Raw genomic sequence first — 19,225 nt, 5'->3', positions numbered from 1 at the left:
GAGTGACTCCCAGCCACTAAGGGACGAGGAGCGACGCATCGCGAGTCTGCGTTGGCGGAAGTGGGCGTGGCCCCGTTGCCGGAGAAACCGGGCGTCGCTGTGGTTGCGTCGTCGTCGTCGTCGTGGCGGTGGCGGTTCTTCCTGTCGCTATATTGTTTTCTTCCCGGTGCTGGGAACCGGACGATGGTGAGTGCCCAGCAGAACGAGAAGGGAGGCCGAGGCACCACTCAGCTCCGTACGTCTTGGGGAGCTCGGGCATCCCATCCCGGCCTTTTCACCTTCGTCCCGTTATGTCTTTGCAGGATCTGGCCCTGAAGTTTTGGGGCGCACTGGCAAGCCCCCCTGAGTTCCCCTTGGTTACTTACCATACCTCTAGAGTAGTGTTTTTCCAACCTTTTTGTGCAAAGACACACTTTTCTCATGAAAAAAATCACGAGGCACATCACCATTAGAAAATGTTAAAAACAAAAAGGAGGGGCCGAAGAGGTAGCTTGGAGGTAAGGCGTTTGTCTTGCATGCAGAAGGACGGTGGTTCGAATCCCGGCATCCCATATGGTCCCCTGAGCCTGCCAGGAGCGATTTCTGAGCCAGGAGTAACCCCTGAGCGCTGCCGGGTGTGACCCCAAAACCAAAAAAAAAAAAAAAAGTTAATAAAATTTAACTCTGTGCCTATATTGATTATATAAAAAGTAATTCTCTTGAATAGGAATCAAATAAACACAAAGAAATTATTTTATACTTTATTTTGGGGGGGGCACACCCGGCGTTGCTCAGGGGTTACTCCTGGCTGTCTGCTCAGAAATAGCTCCTGGCGGGGCCGGAGAGATAGCATGGAGGTAAGGCGTTTGCCTTTCATGCAGAAGGTCATCGGTTCGAATCCCGACGCCCCATATGGTCCCCCGTGCCTGCCAGGAGCAATTTCTGAGCCTGGAGCCAGGAATAACCCCTGAGCACTGCCGGGTGTGACCCAAAAAAAAAAAAAAGAAAGAAATAGCTCCTGGCAGGCACCGGGGACCATATGGGACACTGGGATTTGAACCAACCACCTTTGGCCTTGGATCTGCTGCTTGCAAGGCAAACGCAGCTGTGCTATCTCTCCGGGCCCTATACTTACTTTATTATGAAATAATAATGTATTTTATAATTGTTCCTACTTCTGTTTACTTACTTAGTGCGAAACCTGGGCCTGTTTGGCTGATATTCTGGCAGGAGTCGAAGACAGACACGTAGCTTCTTCGTCAACAGTTCTCAGTGTCTCTCTGTCTTTAGTTTGTATAGTCCATAACATGCTCTTCGGCTCACAAATAGACCAATCATGCCGAATCCGTGTGCTACGAATGAAATTGGAATTTTTCGGGGCCGGGTGGTGGCGCTAAAGGTAAGGTGCCTGCGCTAGCCTTGGACGGACCGCGGTTCGATCCCCCGATGTCCCATATGGTCCCCCAAGCCAGGAGCAACTTCTGAGCGCATAGCCAGGAGTAACCCCTGAGCGTTACCGGGTGTGACCCAAAAACAAAAAAAAAAACAAAAAAAAAAAAAGAAATTGGAATTTTTCTCATGGCACACTAGTGCGCCTCAGCACAGTGGTTGAAAAACACTGCTCTAGAGTGATGCAACCAAGCTTCGAGGTCCAAGGTGACCTGACACACACACACACAATCAGCTACTCCCATTTCAGTTATGTGGCCAGAGTCTAAGGGCTTGTTTTCAACCAACATTTTTGTTTGTTTGTTTGTTTTGGGGCCACATTTGGTGACGCTCAGGGGTTACTCCTAACCATGCGCTTAGAAATCACTCCTGTCTTGGGGGAACATATGGGATGTCTGGGATCAAATCCAGGTCCGTTCTGGGTCAGCCTCGTGCAAGGCAAACACCCTACCACTAGGCTATCGCTCGGGCCCCTCCAACCAACATTTTTTTTTTCAACCTTCCCCCCTCCAACCAACATTTTTTTTTTTTTTTTTGGTTTTTTTGGGCCACACCCGGCGTTGCTCAGGGGTTACTCCTGGCTGTCTGCTCAGAAATAGCTCCTGGCAGGCATGGGGGACCATATGGGACACGGGGATTCGAACCAACCACCTTTGGTCCTGGATCGGCTGCTTGGAGGGCAAATACCTCTGTGCTATCTCTTCGGGCCCTCCAACCAACATTTTAAGCGCTGGGTGAGTTTTTCCCTTAATTGGATTTTTTTTTTTTATTCTTTATTATTGTGGCCAGGCATTTGGCTGCATTATTGCTTCCAACTTTTACAGCTTGAGGTTCTGCCGCCCAATACTCAAAGCATCTTTACGGTGCGAAACAGAGATGGGCAACTGTGCCCTAAAGATGCTTTAAGCCTGCACTGGTTGGAACCAGAGTGATAGTTCAGTGGGGAGGGCGCTTACTTTACACAGGGCCAACCCAGGTTCAATCCCCAGCATCCCATAAAGTCCCCTGAGCACTGCCAGGAGTGATTCTTGACTGCAGAGCCAGGACTAAGTCCTGAGCACCACCAGGTGTAGCCCCCAAATCAAAATAAGCAAATGAGCATGGATGTGTCTGACCTGACCTGCCTGCTCAAGGGAAGCCTGCTCAGCACCCTCATTGTCCTCACTACTTAATTCCGCTTGGGAGCTGCTTGATGTGTGTGAAGGAACCTGTGAAGGTGCTCACAGAGCACAGTTACACTATGGCTGGTGCCCAAAATAGGCAGCCCAGGGGTGCAAACAGGGAACCGGACTTCAGAGCTGCGATGTCAGCCAGAAGTTGCTGGCCAGGTGGAGATGCCAAGGCAAGAGCTTGATTGAGCATTGAGGCATATAGATTTGGGGGAGTTGAAGGAGTTTGGTCTAAATGCAATAGGAGGCTGTACCTTGAACACATCTCCTGGGTACCCTACCTAATTTACCATCGCCCCATCTGCTTAATTCCTCATTTCTTACACTAATGTAGCCACCACCTTCCTGCCATAAAACCAGAAGGATCATTTTTTCCCACCTTTGTTTGTGAGCACAAAATGTATTTACCACATAGAAGAGGAATTCAAAGCCTATATTGTCCTCTCCCTATGCAATATATTCTTTTCAAACTAACCCTGTCGCCACTGCATAAATTGGGGGAAATGGGAAGGAAAGAAAAGCTGTAACAGGGTTTCAGAAATAAGGAACAAGGAACCAGGGCCAGAACAATAGTACAGTAGACAGGAAGTTTGCCTTGCATGCAGATTTATCTCCGGCACCCCATATGGTTCCCCCCCCCCCCCCCCCCGCCAGTGCCAGAGCACTTCCTGAGCACAAAGCCAGGTGTAACCCTTGAGTACCATGTGATATGGCCTCCAAACAAACAAAGGAAACTAAGAACTAAGTTTTAGGAGTCAAGGGCTCCTAAACTTAAGGTTTCTAGAGGGAAGGCTTTGCATGCAGGGGGGTCTGAGTTAGATCCCGTGTACTGCAAGGAACAGCCTCAGCACTAATGAGTGTATCTCCCAAAACCAAAATAAATAAATAAATTTGGGGGCTGGGAACATGATTCAGCATGCCTCATGTGTGGTCTTAATCTCTCCTTAGCCTAAACAGATTATCTGGTATCATTTGCTATTAAAACTGGGATACCTGAAGCTCTATTAGCCAGTAATTTAATTGTGAACATATGAGGGATCCCATTTATGCTTTTTTGGTTGTTGTTGCTACTTAGCCGCTCAGCTTTGGAAAAAATGTCCTCCATTTAGTGGCCAGGCTGGAGCTCGCATGAATGCTCGGTGGACAGTAGGTGGCGCTGCACCATCACCTTACTTCCTTCTTGGGCTCTGGGCAACTTATGGGATAACCTATGGGAATAGGTAGACACACTAACTGCTACCCTCCTTTCGTGGCATCTGAGCGAGGCCCAACAAGCACTGGAGCCTGGTGATGGCTCGACAAGCCAAAGGCTCTTGCCCCATTTGTAATTAGGAAGTCGGTTTGAAGGAAGAGGAGGGAGAAAAGGAAGGAGAGAGAGAAGAGAGAGAGAGACAGAGACAGAGAGGGAGGGAGGGAGGGAGGGAAGAGAGACAGAGAGAGAGAAGAGTTGTTTAAAGCCTATTACTTCAACCACCCAAAGAGCCTGAATGGGACATCAAGACGGTCCAGGATCTCTACTCAGAGCCTGTCAGCAGCTAGATTCATAGCAGTTTCCTGTTAGATCAGGGTTCAATCATCAGGATGGGCAGGGACAGGAGTCCAGGGGCCAGAGGAAGGATGACCTGACCCTTATTTATGAGCTTCCCAGAGGAAAGGTGGATGTGATAGTGAAGGCATCAGAGTTGGAACTGGAGTTCAGGATAAAGCCTAGCTGGGAGATGCTCATTGGACCTCAAGGAAGAGGCAGTTGACCAGTGATTCTGAGCACCTGGACACCTCAAACCAGATAAGTTCACCAGAGAGTGAGGCTAGCTAGCTAGAGACAAAGGGGTCAATGATCCAGTTCATGGGGGTTATGTTTTTGGGGTTTCACGCCTGACAGTGCTCAGAGATCACTTCCAATGAGGCTTAGGGGACCCTCTGGGATACTGGAAATCAAACCTGGGTCAGGCATGTGCAAGCCCAGCTGTACTCTCACTCTGGCCCTTTAAGAAATCAAAAAGGATTGCCTAAACTGGGAGAGGAGAAAAAAGAGAGAAAAAGTCCCCAATGTAAGCTGCTACCTTAAGAAAGCAGAAAAAGGGAAAGGTAAAGTCAGAGAAGGTTTGAAAGTTCAAAATTGTGGAAATTAGGATTAAAGAGGAAACTTACTGAAAGAAAACTGAGAACAGACACATTCAGTGCTAAGGGCCTAACAAGGTTCTAGTGACCAAAGCTTTGAATGAAAGTGGAGGATATTGCTGCTGACCCTACAGATATGGAGATTAAAGGGGAACCCAGGAATGGCTTCATGCCTTGGAATAAGATGACTCAAAAGTGAGCAAAGTGCTTGAAAGATGTAAATGGCTCAAAGGGATTTCAGAAAACAAATTCAGGGCCAGGGTGATAGTACATCAGGCAGGGTACTTGCGTACTTGCCTTGCATACAGCCTGTGTTCCACCCCCTTCACCTTATATGGACCCCCCTGAGCTCCACCTGGAGTGACTCCTGAACACAGAGCCAGGAGTAAGTTCTGAGCATAACCAGGTATGGCCTTGAAATCCACAAAAAATAAAACAAATTGCATACAATAAATAACAAATCAGGTATTGAATTCATCTCTGTTAACCTTCCTACAAAGACAAGCCTGGGCATATTGAACTCTGTGAAATTCTGTGGAATATTTAAAGAAGAAATAATTCCCATCCTACTCTGAAGAGATAATACATGGGTAAGGTGCCATAAGGCACCTCTAAACCAAGGAGGTAACTAAGGGTATTTTATTTCTATTTGGAATTTGGAGTAAATATTTCTGAGGCTAGACTAGCAGTAACTAAGAGGGTGGGAAGTTACTATCCAGGATAATAAATAAGTCATAGATAATTGGTTTGCTACAAAGAGTTTGTTGGCATGTTTTGCTTTTTGCTGGTGCTGTCTAGATGCCAGAGCACTTGCACCTTGCCAATCAGTAATGACTCTCTCTCTCTCTCTCTCTCTTCCTCTCTCTCTCTCTCTCCCTCTCTCCCTCCCTCCCTCCCTCCCCCCTTTCTCTCCACAGAGTCACACTGAAAGATTTGTTTTCATTGCAGAGTGGTATGACCCAAATGCATCACTTTTTCGACGTTATGAGCTTTTATATTACCCAGAGGATGGATCCGTTGAAATGGTACATGAGTCTTTGTTGAAAAGTGGACAAAGGGATCTAGGGTGGAAAGGGAAGAGTAATGAGGTTGCAAAGTTACCTGTACATACTTGTTTTAAAAGATAAATGTCAGTTGGGTGAGAAAGTATGGGGATGAAGGCATTCGCCTTGCATCCTAATGACCCATTTGCCCTGCGAGCACCACAAAAAGTCTTCTGAGCACTGCCAGGGATCACCCCAGCACAGAGCCAGGAACAGCCCTAGGGCACCCTTGTGTCACACAGGGTGTGACCCCAAAACCCCTCCTGAAACATAAAATCCCCAAAGTATTTTTCAAGAGAATTCTTAGGGGTTATATTTAATTCAATAGAAGAGTTGGTACCTATATTTTGAAAGTCAGCATTAGGAATTTGTTTTTTTGATTGGAACACTGAAAAGCTTAGCCAGCAGGTAGAAAAATAAAATTCACATTTGGGTGATTCAAGTAGTCCTTAATATGTTGTAAAAATGATCAAGGTCTAACATCACCATTATTTTTGTTTGTTTGTTTTCTGTTTTGGGGCCACACCTGGTGATGCTCAGGGGTTACTCCTGGCTATGCACTCAGAAATTGCTCCTGGCTTGGGAGACCATATGGGATGCCGGGGATCAAACCATGGTTTGTCCTAGGTCAGCTGTGTGCAAGGCAAATGCCCTGCCGTTCTGCCACCGCTCCAGCCCCTAACATCACCATTATTAAAAGCTCTAATATTTACCCAAAATATCAGAGGGACCTCCCCAATTGGCTAAAGTCCCTTTTTTGGGTGACCTAGTAGCACATCTGTTTTAGGTAAGGAAGCAGAAACTTAGAGACTGCTGTGACTTTTGCAGTCAATTATTTGTCCCATCTGATCAGGCAGTGAATCTCTTCGGGGTGTTTTTGTTTTATGTTTTACCCTTCGAAGGATCCAGTCCCTGATGAGAAGCTCTGACCTACTTACCAACATGTTGGTGCCTAAAGGAGGGAGATTGGGTAGGCAGCTGTAGCTAAAAGGGCCCAGGGAGGGGCCCATGCTCCCCAGGTCAGGGTCCCCAAACCCTGAGAACAAGATGCCTGGGCCCAACAGATGAAGCTTTTGTTGTATTTTTGCTTCGGCTCTAGCATGACATCAAGAACCATCGGACCTTCCTTAAGCGAACCAAGTATGAGGCCCTGAGTCTGGAGGATTTGTTCCTGGGCAACAAAGTGAACGTCTTCTCTCGGCAGTTGACTCTGGTTGACTATGGGGACCAGTACACAGCTCGCCAGCTGGGCAGTCGTAAGGAAAGGTGAGTGTAGAGGGCAGACGTTCCTCCAGTGCTCCCAGCCACAGGCCTCCCCTTTCCCATCTCTTCTACTGGCCGCTCACTCACTCCTTCCCCCTCTGGTGTTTTCCCCACATTCTCAGACCTTCCCTGGCTCCAGCAGTGATGTCTGGGTGGGTAAAGGCCTGGAGGGATCTATCCAAAGGAGGAATAAGGGCCAAGGTTTCCACAATAATCCATGGCAGACATATGCTGGGATGTTAGAATTGGTTGTGTGGTCCTGGTCACATAGGACGCTGTGTGTGTATGTATTTGTGTGTATGTGTGTTTACTCTTGCCATGAGGGTGCCTCCATGTGTATTGTAGAATCTCCTAAACATGTCAGAACAACAGAAAGGAAGGTGGGCAGTAGTCAGCAGTGTCCACCAGAGGCAAGGACCCCCACCTGGGGCCTCCTTTGGCTTGTCTTTGCCAGCACCCCTCTGAGGGCATTCACTAGCACCAGCTCTGCACAGAGGCCTGGTCTGGTCTATGAGGCCCACTGGAGGATGTTGGGTGGAAGAGCTGGCATCTCCCAGCAGGTGCGCTGCATCTCGTGGGTGTCTGTGGCTGAGGGCCCAAGGCTACAGGTGGGCCCATCTTCACCTTAACTGTGGTGCTTAGTGCTTGGAGGACTGGGCTGGCTGTGCCACTTCCCGTTCCTCCATGAGAACTGGACCTTTGCCCACGTGCACTCCCCATTCTTGGATGTTGTGGGGGTGAAAAGGTATTTTACATATGACAACTTGGCCCTGCTGTGAATCAATTGAGCATGGGGATAAGAATTGATCCTTTTGTTGGAGTCAGACTGCAGCATGGGGCGGATCTTGGGTGGTGCCCCTGGAGACACCCTGGTTTGGTTCGGAATACCCCTTCCCAGATTCACCCTCTTAGAAGCAGTAGTACTTTCTAAGAACCAAAATCCCCGTGCTTTCTCCCTGGGTCATGATTGAAGAGCCCCTGAAAAGTTGCTGTTTGTGGGGAACCTGGATTCCTGTCACAGCTAGGACTCTGGCAGGATGGAGGTTTTTTTTTTTTCTTTTTTCATTTTTTAATATTTTTGTGGGGGGGTAGTTGGGCCAAACAGATCCTGGCTCTGTGCTCAGGGATCACTCCTGGTGGGGCACCCAGGACTATATGGGGTGCTGGGAATGGAACCCAGACTGCTGCATTATCACTCCAGCCCCTCGAGTTTTCTTTTTGGATGGCTTCGACCTCCTGATGACGCCTCTCCTGCCCCAGCTAAAGCAGCTATGTAGACACCTGATGGGAGTGACTGGATGTTATCCACCTGGTATTGCTCTCCATCTGTTCAGCCTGAGTTTTCAAAACTCTGTGCTGTGGTGGGGACCCTTTCCTCTAGTCCCCAATGTCTTTCAACACCATCTCCCAGCTCTGTGGTAGTCCATGGTGTCTCCTCACTTTATGTCCCATTTCTCCTGCTGCCTTGATCTAGGGGGAATTCCTGTCTTTGGGTTGATGGGTGAGCATGCTGGTGTTTAATAAGGCATGTATGCAGCTCAGAGAATGTTCTACTGTGGCACTTCAGCTAAGAGGCACCATTCCCATTTGCCTCTATGATGTGTATGTTATTGCCCAGGTTAGATTTTCTCGGGAAAATTCTTTATAAACTTTTGGGTAAGCTTGTGAAAGACCTGATTACCTCATCTTTATAACTTAGATTGCATGAGGCTGAAGAGATAATATAGTGGTAGGGCACTGGCCTTGTACATGATGGACCCAGGTTTGATGGGTCCCCCCCACAAGCAATTCCTTATTATTGCTGGGTGTGGCCTCAAAACAAAAAAAGAAACAAAATTTTGTGCTGCATGTGATGAGCCTTCTGAGGAAATCTACCAGTGCTTGGAATTTGTAAGAAAAAAATCGTGATCAACTTTTAATTTCCTTCCTTTACAGGACGTTAGCCCTAATTAAACCCGATGCAATCTCAAAAGTTGGAGAAATCATTGAAATAATACACAAAGCTGGATTCACTATAACGAAACTCAAAATGATGCTGCTTTCTAGGTAATTGGCCAATCTGTCCTCTCCCTCCTCCGCTGTTTGGAACTCACCTTCCAGATCTTCCTTTCAAGCCTATCCCCTCACTGCATGGCCAGCTTTCATTAAAAGGAGAAGAGGTGGTTGACTGGGGCCTTCGGCTCCCCAATCTGCCTTCTTGGATGGATTCTGCCCCTTTTGCTCACACATAGCAGAGGGAACTTTGCAGTGCAAGTGAAGTGGTTGAGACCTGAGATGTGCTAGGAAAGGTTCATGCTTAGCCCCTTCCAGTGATGTCATTGGTAATTTAGCCACACCCACTGACATCACTAGTAATTTAGCACCTCCCACTGACACCATTGGTAACTAAACCCCATCCACTCAACACCACATTATTGGTAATTTAGCCCCTCCCATTCACCATGATTGGTCATTTAACTCATCCCCATTGACTTAATTTGGCAACTTGGCTTCTTCCACCTGCCATGATTGGTCACATGCTGTGACTTGTCAGCTTCCACCTGACAAAGGGCCCTGGAAGTTCAGTTGCCAAGTATGTTGCTGAAGCAGGTATTTTCTGCTTTGCTTAGTGACAAGACCCTCCCTGTGAACCCTGGAATGAGGCTTGGAGCCCATTGAGCTCCTCTCCCAGCCCTTCTGTTCAGCTCAGGTGGTGGGTAGCACTCACTCTACAGTCCATCTCTGCTGAAAAATCTTGGCAAGACCCTCAGCTGTATGCCCCAGCCCTGGTGTCTCTGATCCCATCCATCCCATCCCCTATAGGGCATAGCTACTGGTTTACATCTTTTAGAGTCTAGAGACAAGTTGCTTCTAACTATATCCCAACCTAAGTGAGACTCTGAGCAGTTTGTTTCTGTGCCTCAGTTTCTTCATCTGCAAAACTGAGGTGCAATGGCCCCTGCATCTCAATGTGTTGGAGGTTCACAAAATTTGTAATATGCAGTATGTGAATTGTATAGAACATGTTTATGCAAAGTATATGCAAATTATATTTACATATACTTTGTAAAAAAAAAAAAAACCTCTGGAATGTAGTAAACGTTTATTAGCACGAGAGCTTCTTCCTAGTTTTCCTAGCAATATCATTGCTCTCGGATGTTTTCATATAAACTCGACCTGTACCATAAATCTGATGAATTTTTTTTTGAAATTTTTTTTATTTATTGCATTTAAATAAAGTAGAAAGCAAGCCTTGTTCCTAATGGTGGCAAGAGATCTGAATTCTGGGAGGTGCACAGAGACCATTGTACTGAAGTTAGATTTCTGTGTCCATATGCATGTCCACAGACATGCCTCTAATTGCATTTTCTTGCCCTCCTCATGACCCCAGCCCCCTTGTCCAGCTGCCTCTCATGCCTGCGCAGTTCTGGGCAAAGACAAAAGGCCTGATGCCAGTAGTAGGTGCCCAAAGTATATGGTGTTTGTGCCACCACCTGTCCCGCTCATTCCCAGGGGCAGCTTGCAAGCCCAGGTGCAGGCCGTGCAACAGGTGATCTCACTGAACTGAATACAGGTTACCAAACCAGTGCCTCCTGGGATGACTATAAACAGAGTTGCTGTCTGCTGGGGGGAGGGTGTGACCTCAGCTCCCTGAGGCCTAGTCCCACAGAGACTGCTTTAAGCTCTCTCACTGAGGATGGGATCCCCTACTTTGCTCTCCACATGTCTAATGAGATGCACCGAGCTGGAGAGGGGTGCAGAAGTGGGTCCCCTTAGCTCCCAGCTTCCCTCAGTCTTGTTTGGCACCTCATTGGTATGATTTGTGTTTGTTTGTTTTTGGACAAACTTGGTGGTGCTCAGAGATTACTTCTAGCTCTGTGCTCAGGGATCACTCCTGGCAGTTTCAGGGGATCCTATGGGATGTTGAGGATCTAACCCAGGTCAGCCACATGCAAAGAAAATACCCTACCCGTTGGGATATTGCTCCAGCCTCAATGCAATTTTTTTTCTTGTGACCTTCCTTGGGATACACTGAGGGGTCCTGCCAAGTGCCATCTGACTCCTGGCTGTAGGGTGACTCCTTCAATAGAGGACGTTGCTTGGACTTCAAAGTTTGAGGAGACACTGGAGCAATAAGACAGCAGGCAAGGTGCTGTCAACCCAGGTTCGATCCCTGGCATCCCATGTGTACCCTAGGTATACTGCCAGGAGTAATTTCTCAGTACAGAGCCAGGAGGAATCCTGTGCACCACTGGATTTGGCCCAGAAAGCCAAAAAGAAACATTTTTTTGCGGGGTTGAGGGAGCTAGATCAGTAGTCAGAGGGAACCCCAGGACCACGTGCCTCCCACCCAGCAGGCCCCTGGTCCAAGTATCTTTACTCAGAAGAGCCTCACCTGTGACTATTTACTAAAGAGAACAAAAACACAAAACACAAAAAGATCAGAATAATTCAGTGCTCATTGAAGTATTGTTTAAAAATCATCAATGGATTTTTATGTTGATTGCTGATTGGATCGAGTGAGATAATGCAACTTATAGCTCTTATCTCTCAACACCATAAACTATTGAGGTGCAGAAGATCCATATCTGGCCAGGCAACAATGAGGAATGGCCCTGAGTGTCCTTTAACCAGAATGTCTCATGCATGCCTGACTGCAACAGAGCCACATGCAGAGATGGAGAGAGCAGATTAGTGGGTGTCAGGAGCAGGGACTGGAGTGGGGTCATCAGAGTGGGGGACTGAAGAATGGATGCCCTGTCAAAAAAGGATCTGGAGTGTCATCCAATTCAGTGCAGAGGGACAATAGTGTACGCAGAGCTCAGAGACCAGAAAGCTGCTAAGGGCGCTTTGGACCTTTCTGCAGTAACCATATCTCTGGCGATGGACATGCGCATGGGACCATGATATTTGACCAGATACACAAAAATCATTGTTGGAAACATGCTACTCAGGAGTATGTTCACCGTAGCTTGGTTGAAAAGAAGCAAGACTACAACTGGTCCATATTCAGTATAATTTCTAGAATATTCCAAGATGGTAGTGGGGATGTGGATATAAAAGCAAATATTGTCTTAGATTTTAATTTTTGCCTCAACATATTCTGGCCAGGAAAAACAAAACAAGCAAACAAACAAAAAAGCTGAAATAGGGACTTGGGGGTCAGATAATAGGATGATACTTATTGAAAATATAAGCCACATGCAGATGGAGCGGAGGTTTTTTATTTTTTCTCCTTTGTTGCATCTTATTCACAGAAGCCAAGGTAATCTGTTTTCCTTATGTGACTCTGAATTTGTGTCATTTTCATTCTCTTACAGGAAGGAAGCAGCAGATTTCCAAGCAGACCATCAGTCGAAGCCCCTTTATAAGTAGGTACTGCATTTGGGGCAGCAGTGGTACAGTGGGAAGTATTTTAGAAAACTATTTGGAAAACTGTTTCGTCCAATTCAAAAAGGTGTCATGTTTGAGGGATCTAGAGAAGGATATATATACAATAGCTAGCAGCCTCAGAGGGCTTTTTTTCTCTTTTTATTAAAATTTTGGTGGGGACGGGGGAGGTCATACCCGATGGCTCTCAGGCATTACTATTGGCTTTATGCTCAGAAATTACTTCAGGCAGATTTGGGGGACGATAGGGAATGCCAGCATTGAACCCAGGTCAGCTGCATGTAAGGCAAACGCCCTTCCTGCTGTGCTGTTGCTCCAGCCCCTAAATAAGAATTTTTATGAAATAGATTTTGGTCCGACATGACCAAATATAATATATATATAATTGCATGCTCACAGTTTCCTTTATTTTAGTAAGTCAAAGCAGTTTTAAAAGTATCCCAAACTGGGGCCGGAGAGAGATCATGGAGGTAAGGCGTTTACCTTTCATGCAGAAGGTCATCCGAGTTCGAATCCCGGCGTCCCTTATGGTCCCCCGTGCCTGCCAGGAGCAATTTCTGAGCACGGAGCCAGGAAAAACCCCTGAACACTGCCGGGTGTGACCCAAAAACCACACACACACACACACACACACACACACACACACACACACACACACAAAAATCCCAAACTATGATTACTTGTTTATAAAAGCACTCTGTACTGATTAATTTTTGTGTGTGTGCTTTTAAATTCTGACTTTGAGCTTGTTAGAGACACACTTTGCTCATTAAAATACAAAATATGAGGTGTTAGCTGTCCTTTTCTAATTTTGGGCCTGTAATTGCCTATAAGTGCATTTTGTTCTGTTCACATCTAAACTAAGGAAGATTTGCATTTCTGAGAAAGCCAGTATCAGCCTCTGTCAGTGGGCCCTTGACATTTGCACAGAACAGTTTATTTTTGTTAATAAGACCATTATTGCTAGAGTAGTTTAAATCAAGCACAATGAAATATTCATTTTCTGGACATGTTAGAACAGATTGTTATAGTCCAAATATGCACTAATAGCATTAGTTTTGGTCTCCTGCTCAATTGTCACATTCATGATCAGTGGGTGGAGATTTTCATTAAGGAGCAGATGTGCTGGTGTTGAGACAGGACGGAGTCCCCTCTCCACTACCTCTTAAAGCCTCTCCTGGCCATGCATCCCAGTCTGGCACCAGGAATCTCCCCTGACAGTGACTCAGGTCTGAGGATGTCTGTGTCTACAGGGTATTGGGTGAGAGAGATCAAAAGTTTCTTGATGGAACGAGTGTCTCATTCCTGACAGAGAGCCAGAAGGATAGTATTGGGGGGAAGGCACTGGCCTTGAATGTAGTTGACCTGGTGGTGTGATCTCCGGAACCACACCTTTGAGTAATCACTGCCTCTGGTCACAAAGCAAAACAAAACAAGCAAACATTTAAGACCTGGCAGAATCACTGGGCTTTTAGGATAGAGGCATAAATTTTTGTTCATAGGATTTCTTTCCTTTTTTTTTTTTTTTTTTTTTTTTAGGGGGGGGGGTCACACCCAGCAGCTCACACACCCAGCAGCTCAGGGGTTATTCCTGGCTCTACACTCAGAAATCGCTCCTGCCAGGCTTAGGGGACCATATGGGATGCTGGGATTTGAACTTCCGTCCTTCTGCATGCAAGGCAAACGCCTTACCTCCATGCTATCTCTCCAGCCCCGCGATTTCTTTTTTTGTTTGTTTTTGTTTTAGGGTCACTTTAGGCATTGCTCGGGTTACTCCTGGCTCTGTGCTCAGAAATCATTCCTGGCAGACTCAGGACATGTGGGACGCCTGGGATTGAACCCAGGTCGACCGCATGCAAGGCAAATGCCCTACCAATCCCACATATGATTTCTGAGAGATAAGTGAGAAGAACTGAGGCAACTTGAAAAAGGCAGAGCAGGAAGGAGAGGATCCAGTGTTGTATGCTTCATGGGACAAGAAAAGGGACAATCTGGAGCTGCAGGACCACAGAGAGGGTGCTTGCCTTGCACATAGCTAATCTGGCTTCATTCCTTGGGACCCTAGATGTTCTTCCTCCCGTGCCCATCAGGACTGATCCCTGAGCACAGAGTCAGGAGTAAAACCTGAGCACCACTGGATGTGGGCCAGAAACCCAAGAAAAGGAAACAGCTTTACTGGGGACCAAAGGGCTTATCAGCCTGATGAGAGGGAAACACGTACTTGCTGTGAAAAGCCCCATTTCTGCCATAGTGAAAGCTACAGAGTTCCATTGGGAAAACTTGGCCCTGGGGCAGTTTACACTAACTGGATCAACAGTCGGAGATTGCCCTGCAGAGGAAACTAGACTGAGTTCAGGCCCTTGAACCTGGAGTCTGGGGGATGCTTGGATCATTTAAGAGCCAGTGAACTGATGTTGCACTCAGCTAGTTCTGGGGTCACACACATCACATGTCCACTCAAATACCTTGGCTGAATTCTTCCTTCAGGCTGCCTTGCACAGCCACCAACCCATCTCTTTTACTTGTTCCCCAGTGAACTGATTCAGTTTATTTCAAGTGGCCCCATTGTTGCCATGGAGATCCTAAGAGATGATGCCATCTGTGAGTGGAAGAGGCTTCTGGGCCCTGCAGACCCCGAGTTGGCCAGGACAGAGGCACCAGGCTGCATCCGTGCGCTTTATGGGACTGACGCTGTCCATAACGTCGCTCATGGCCCAGATTCTTTCGCCTCCGCTGCCAGAGTAAGGCCTGCTTTGGGGTTCGTTTTTGTTTTGTTATTCTGAGGCCAACCTTAGCAATGCTCAGGGCTTACTCCTGGCAGTAAGTACTCAGGGGACCAACCCTATGGGATGGGATGATAGGGTTGGAAACTGGATCAGTCGCATGCAATGTCAGCGCCCTCTCCACTGTGCTATTGCTCCGGCCCCTGGAGTAAAGCATGTCTTTAGGTCTCCCATCATTTGGGATTTGTTTGGTTTTAGTGTTTTAGCTTTGGACTCTTCAGCTTGCTACAGAGTGTTTGTCTGCTTCCTTTGTGAGCTGCTAACTCAGTCTTAGACAGGATGGGCTTTTCTCGAGTATAAACATGCACCTTCCCAACATGTGTCCCAGGGGCTCCCATGACCAAATCTTGGTGAAGGTTAAACTAGCTCATGGAGAGGAAAACTCCAACTGATACTATATGTGTCCTTCTTGATTCAGGCCTGACATATGTCCCTAAGCCTTAACCCATGGTTTTTGTCTGTACTTAACTGGTGCTTATATAACTAACTCCATACAATTCCCTCTATTAATCAGGTATAGCCCTGGACTGACCACTCATGTTGGACAAACACCCTGCAAATTTACTCTTAGTTCATTTAAAATGGTTTCCAGGGGGTGAGGTGGAGTGTCATGTGAAGGGTGGGAGAATATGCATGCACAAGGCTCTGAGTCAGGTCCCTTGGTGTCACGTGACTCCACTGAGCACCATGGGTGTGGCCCTAGACACCCTCAAGTTGCTGGAACTCAGACAGCTCCACTTGGCCAGACCAGAGTATCTCCAGGAGTTGCTCATTTCTCTTTATTTATTTTTTTTTTTTTAAGAAAACTGTCATTTGATATTGGCAGAAAAAAGATACCTGAGACAGCTTTACCATTGTACCAGCTTTATGTGCTGTCAGTGGTCAGAAAATACTTTCAGCTCAGGGAGTGAGGGAAGGCACAAGTGAAGCTTGAAGGAAAATAGGGAGAATAGGGAGAAAACTGTATCTAGGGCCAAGGAGGAGAAAGGCTCTGGGAGGAGAATGATCGTTGGTATGGGATGGGCAGGTCCAGGCTCATGCTGCCCTCCTGAAGTACGTGTGTTTATGAATACTCAAAAGGTTTTCCACACAAGTGACAGGCAACCATGTTCCCAGACATGGGATGAATAGGAAGGTTCTACTGTGGGCGAGGGGAAACCTTGCCACATTTAGTCTTGCCATTAAATTTTCTACCATAGAGGCTGGGGTGCACCTCAAAGGTCCCTGCTACTAGTCCGAGGCAAAGCCATGCATAAGGCAATTTCAAGAACACACAAGTAATTTTGGAAGCCACAAATGCAACTTTTTCTTGGAATGTTGCAATTAAATGACAATATATTGGGCTCAGGAGCCATAGAACAATGGGGAGGGTACTTGCCTTACACGCAGCTAACAAGGGTTTAATGCCTGGCATCCCATAGGGTCCCCTGAACCTCACAAGGAGTAGAAAAGAGCCAGGAGTCAGCCCCAATCACTGCCGGGTATGGCTTCCCCCACAAAATAAAATAAATGACAAAAATATTTGAATTTTAAAGTATTCAGAAATTATAGGCATGAACCATAAGTGGAAGAGTCAGGGGCCTGAACTAGCCATTGATTCCACTGGTTTACATTCTCCAGTTTTCCTCTTTATCTCCTCAAACCATCCATTGCTTTTCCTCCACCAGTTCACATGGTAAATCTGAGCACAAACCAGATATTATGACCCTGAGGCTCTTATCAGCAGACATTCTACCAGCAAGAGCATGTGGACAAGGGTTTTTGTTTTGTTTGGGCCATAGATATTTCCTGGGATGTAATAAATGCTCACAAAGATTTGTATTGGCTGAGCAAATCCTCCTGACACTAGCTGCTCAGCTCCCTTGTTACTACCTCCCATTAGCAGTCTATTTTCAAAAGCATTTGCAGTATCAACCACGCTCAGAGAAAATGGCAAGAAGTGAGAAAATGTCAGCCACAGAAATTTTTCTTTCTCCTTCAGCTGCTTTACCTGACAAATATGCTTTGCCTTTTATGAAATGCTGTGAAACTCAATTCTGGATCCAGTTATGCCACAATTTTCTGGGACAGTGATGTTGGACAGATACTGTGGAGGATCCAAAGAAGCAGTGGAGGACTGATGCTGAACATGAGAAATCTTGACTTGTTTGTAGATGGCAGTTGTCTTGGGTGCCCATACCTAATGTGGGTGCTGAGCTCAGAGAACATAGCTTTATCTGCTGATGAACTGCAGAATAATTATACCCCTCCCCCTGTTTTTTTGTTTTGTTTTGTTTTTGTAAGGGAGAACCTCCTACAAAGTAAACTGTCAAAATTCTTCTGAAAAAGTGGCCTACATGGACTGAATCCCATTTTGGCCACTTTATTTTTTACCTCTTTCTGATGGTGTTTCTGATGTTCTTTCCTGGAACTCCCCATATGGATGGATATACAAACTCATTTTGGGGGGGCATACCCAATAGTGTTCAGGGGTTACTCCTTCCTTTGTACTCAGAAATCACTTGTGGCAGGCTTGGAGAACCATATGGGGTGCCAGGGATAGAACCTGGGCTGGCTATGTGCAAGGCAAATGTCCTCCCTGCTGTACAATTACATCAGCCCCAGATTTATAGTCTCTTGGCCTTGTTTCTGACACACTGTTGTGGATGATATTAACTGACTGCATTCTAAACATGACAACTTTTTTATTTTATTTTATTTTTTGGTTTTTGGCCCACACCCGGCAGTGCTCAGGGCTTACTCCTGGCTGTCTGCTCAGAAATAGCTCCTGGCAGGCACGGGGGACCATATGGGACACCAGGGTTTGAACCAACCACTTTTGGTCCTGGATCGGCTGCTTGCAAGGCAAACACCGCTGTGCTATCTCTCCAGGCCCGACAACTTTTAAAACACGTAGAAAAGGTGGGGCTGGAGAGATAACATGAAGGTAGGGCATTTGCCTTGCATGCAGACGGATGGTGGTTCGAATCCTGGCATCTCATATGGTCCCCTGAACCTGTCAGGGGCGATTTCTGAGCATAGAGCCAGGAGTAACCCCTGAGCACAGCTGGGTGTGACCCAAAAAAAAAAAAAAAAGGCAAAACAAAAACACAGAAAAGGGAAGCACCTTCGAAAGAATTTGGAAACTTGAGTCATGTTTTTTCCCCCAGCGGAAGCTTTCCCACCTGGCAGTGTTTAGGGGTTACTCAGGAATTACCAAGCCTAGCAATGCTCAGGGAACTCCGTAGGATGCTGGGGACTGAACTCAGGTTTGACTGCATGCAAACATTCTCCCTGCTGTATGTACTATAGCTCCAGCATGAAAGATAATTATATTCCCCACAAAGTGAGTTAGAGATTTGGGAAAGGCTAAGAATTGCTTTTTTTGCAATAAAAGGGGAGAAAGCCCAATGATTAATGCCAGCTCAAGTGGCTAAAGAATCCTGAGGATGTTCTTATGCCTTTACATTTGCTGCCTCAAGCCTCTGAATGAGTTGCCAGAGCAGTGACCTACCTACTAGGAACTTCAGGTAGGACAGGGCCTGATATAGAGTCAACTGCTTTCACTAGGAAGAGCTAGTTTAAAAAAATTAAAACAACCACCCCAGAAACTCCCAAATCCTTTCTATTCTGCCTTCATTACCTAATTATTTAGCATGTGTGAATGTGTACTACATTACTGACATTGTCATATCAAACACTGAGAGAAGTGGTGCTGGGGGTGGGGTGAATATGCAACCAAGCACTGGCTGAAGCCAGTGGAAGAGGAACCTTCTAGCACCACTTCTGGGGAAGCCTGCAAGAGAGATCTGGTGGGGGCGGGGGTGGGGGGTGGGGGCAGGCTGTGCCAATGTCCCGAGTTCAGTCTTGGTCTTGGTGGATGGATTGACTTGGCACATATGCCTCAGACTCATTAATGCTGCTGCCCCATTAAAAAAAAAAAAAAAAACAGTGGGTGGGAGCCATAGGACAGCAGGGAGGGCACTGGCCTTGCATGTGGCCAACCCAGTTTCAATCCCTGGCATCTCATAGGATCACCTGGGAGCAGAGCCAGGTGTACCCCAACTCT

General features: G+C 46.6%; 1 protein-coding gene across 1 annotated transcript in view; it reads left to right on the top strand.

Moving 5' to 3' along the window:
• Positions 1-87: 87 nt before the first annotated feature.
• Positions 88-19,225, top strand: part of NME7 (NME/NM23 family member 7) — a 45,653-nt gene continuing 26,515 nt past the window's right edge. The window contains exons 1-6 of the mRNA XM_049776535.1: positions 88-186; positions 5,636-5,743; positions 6,861-7,027; positions 8,960-9,070; positions 12,325-12,375; positions 14,928-15,135. Coding sequence (XP_049632492.1) covers positions 184-186; positions 5,636-5,743; positions 6,861-7,027; positions 8,960-9,070; positions 12,325-12,375; positions 14,928-15,135 — 648 coding nt within the window. The 5' untranslated portion in view covers positions 88-183. The remainder of the gene's footprint in view (positions 187-5,635; positions 5,744-6,860; positions 7,028-8,959; positions 9,071-12,324; positions 12,376-14,927; positions 15,136-19,225) is intronic.

Source organism: Suncus etruscus, chromosome 7 (assembly GCF_024139225.1).
Source record: "Suncus etruscus isolate mSunEtr1 chromosome 7, mSunEtr1.pri.cur, whole genome shotgun sequence".
Lineage (NCBI taxonomy): Eukaryota > Metazoa > Chordata > Mammalia > Eulipotyphla > Soricidae > Suncus > Suncus etruscus.
This window is presented reverse-complemented; position numbering and strand designations above follow the sequence as displayed.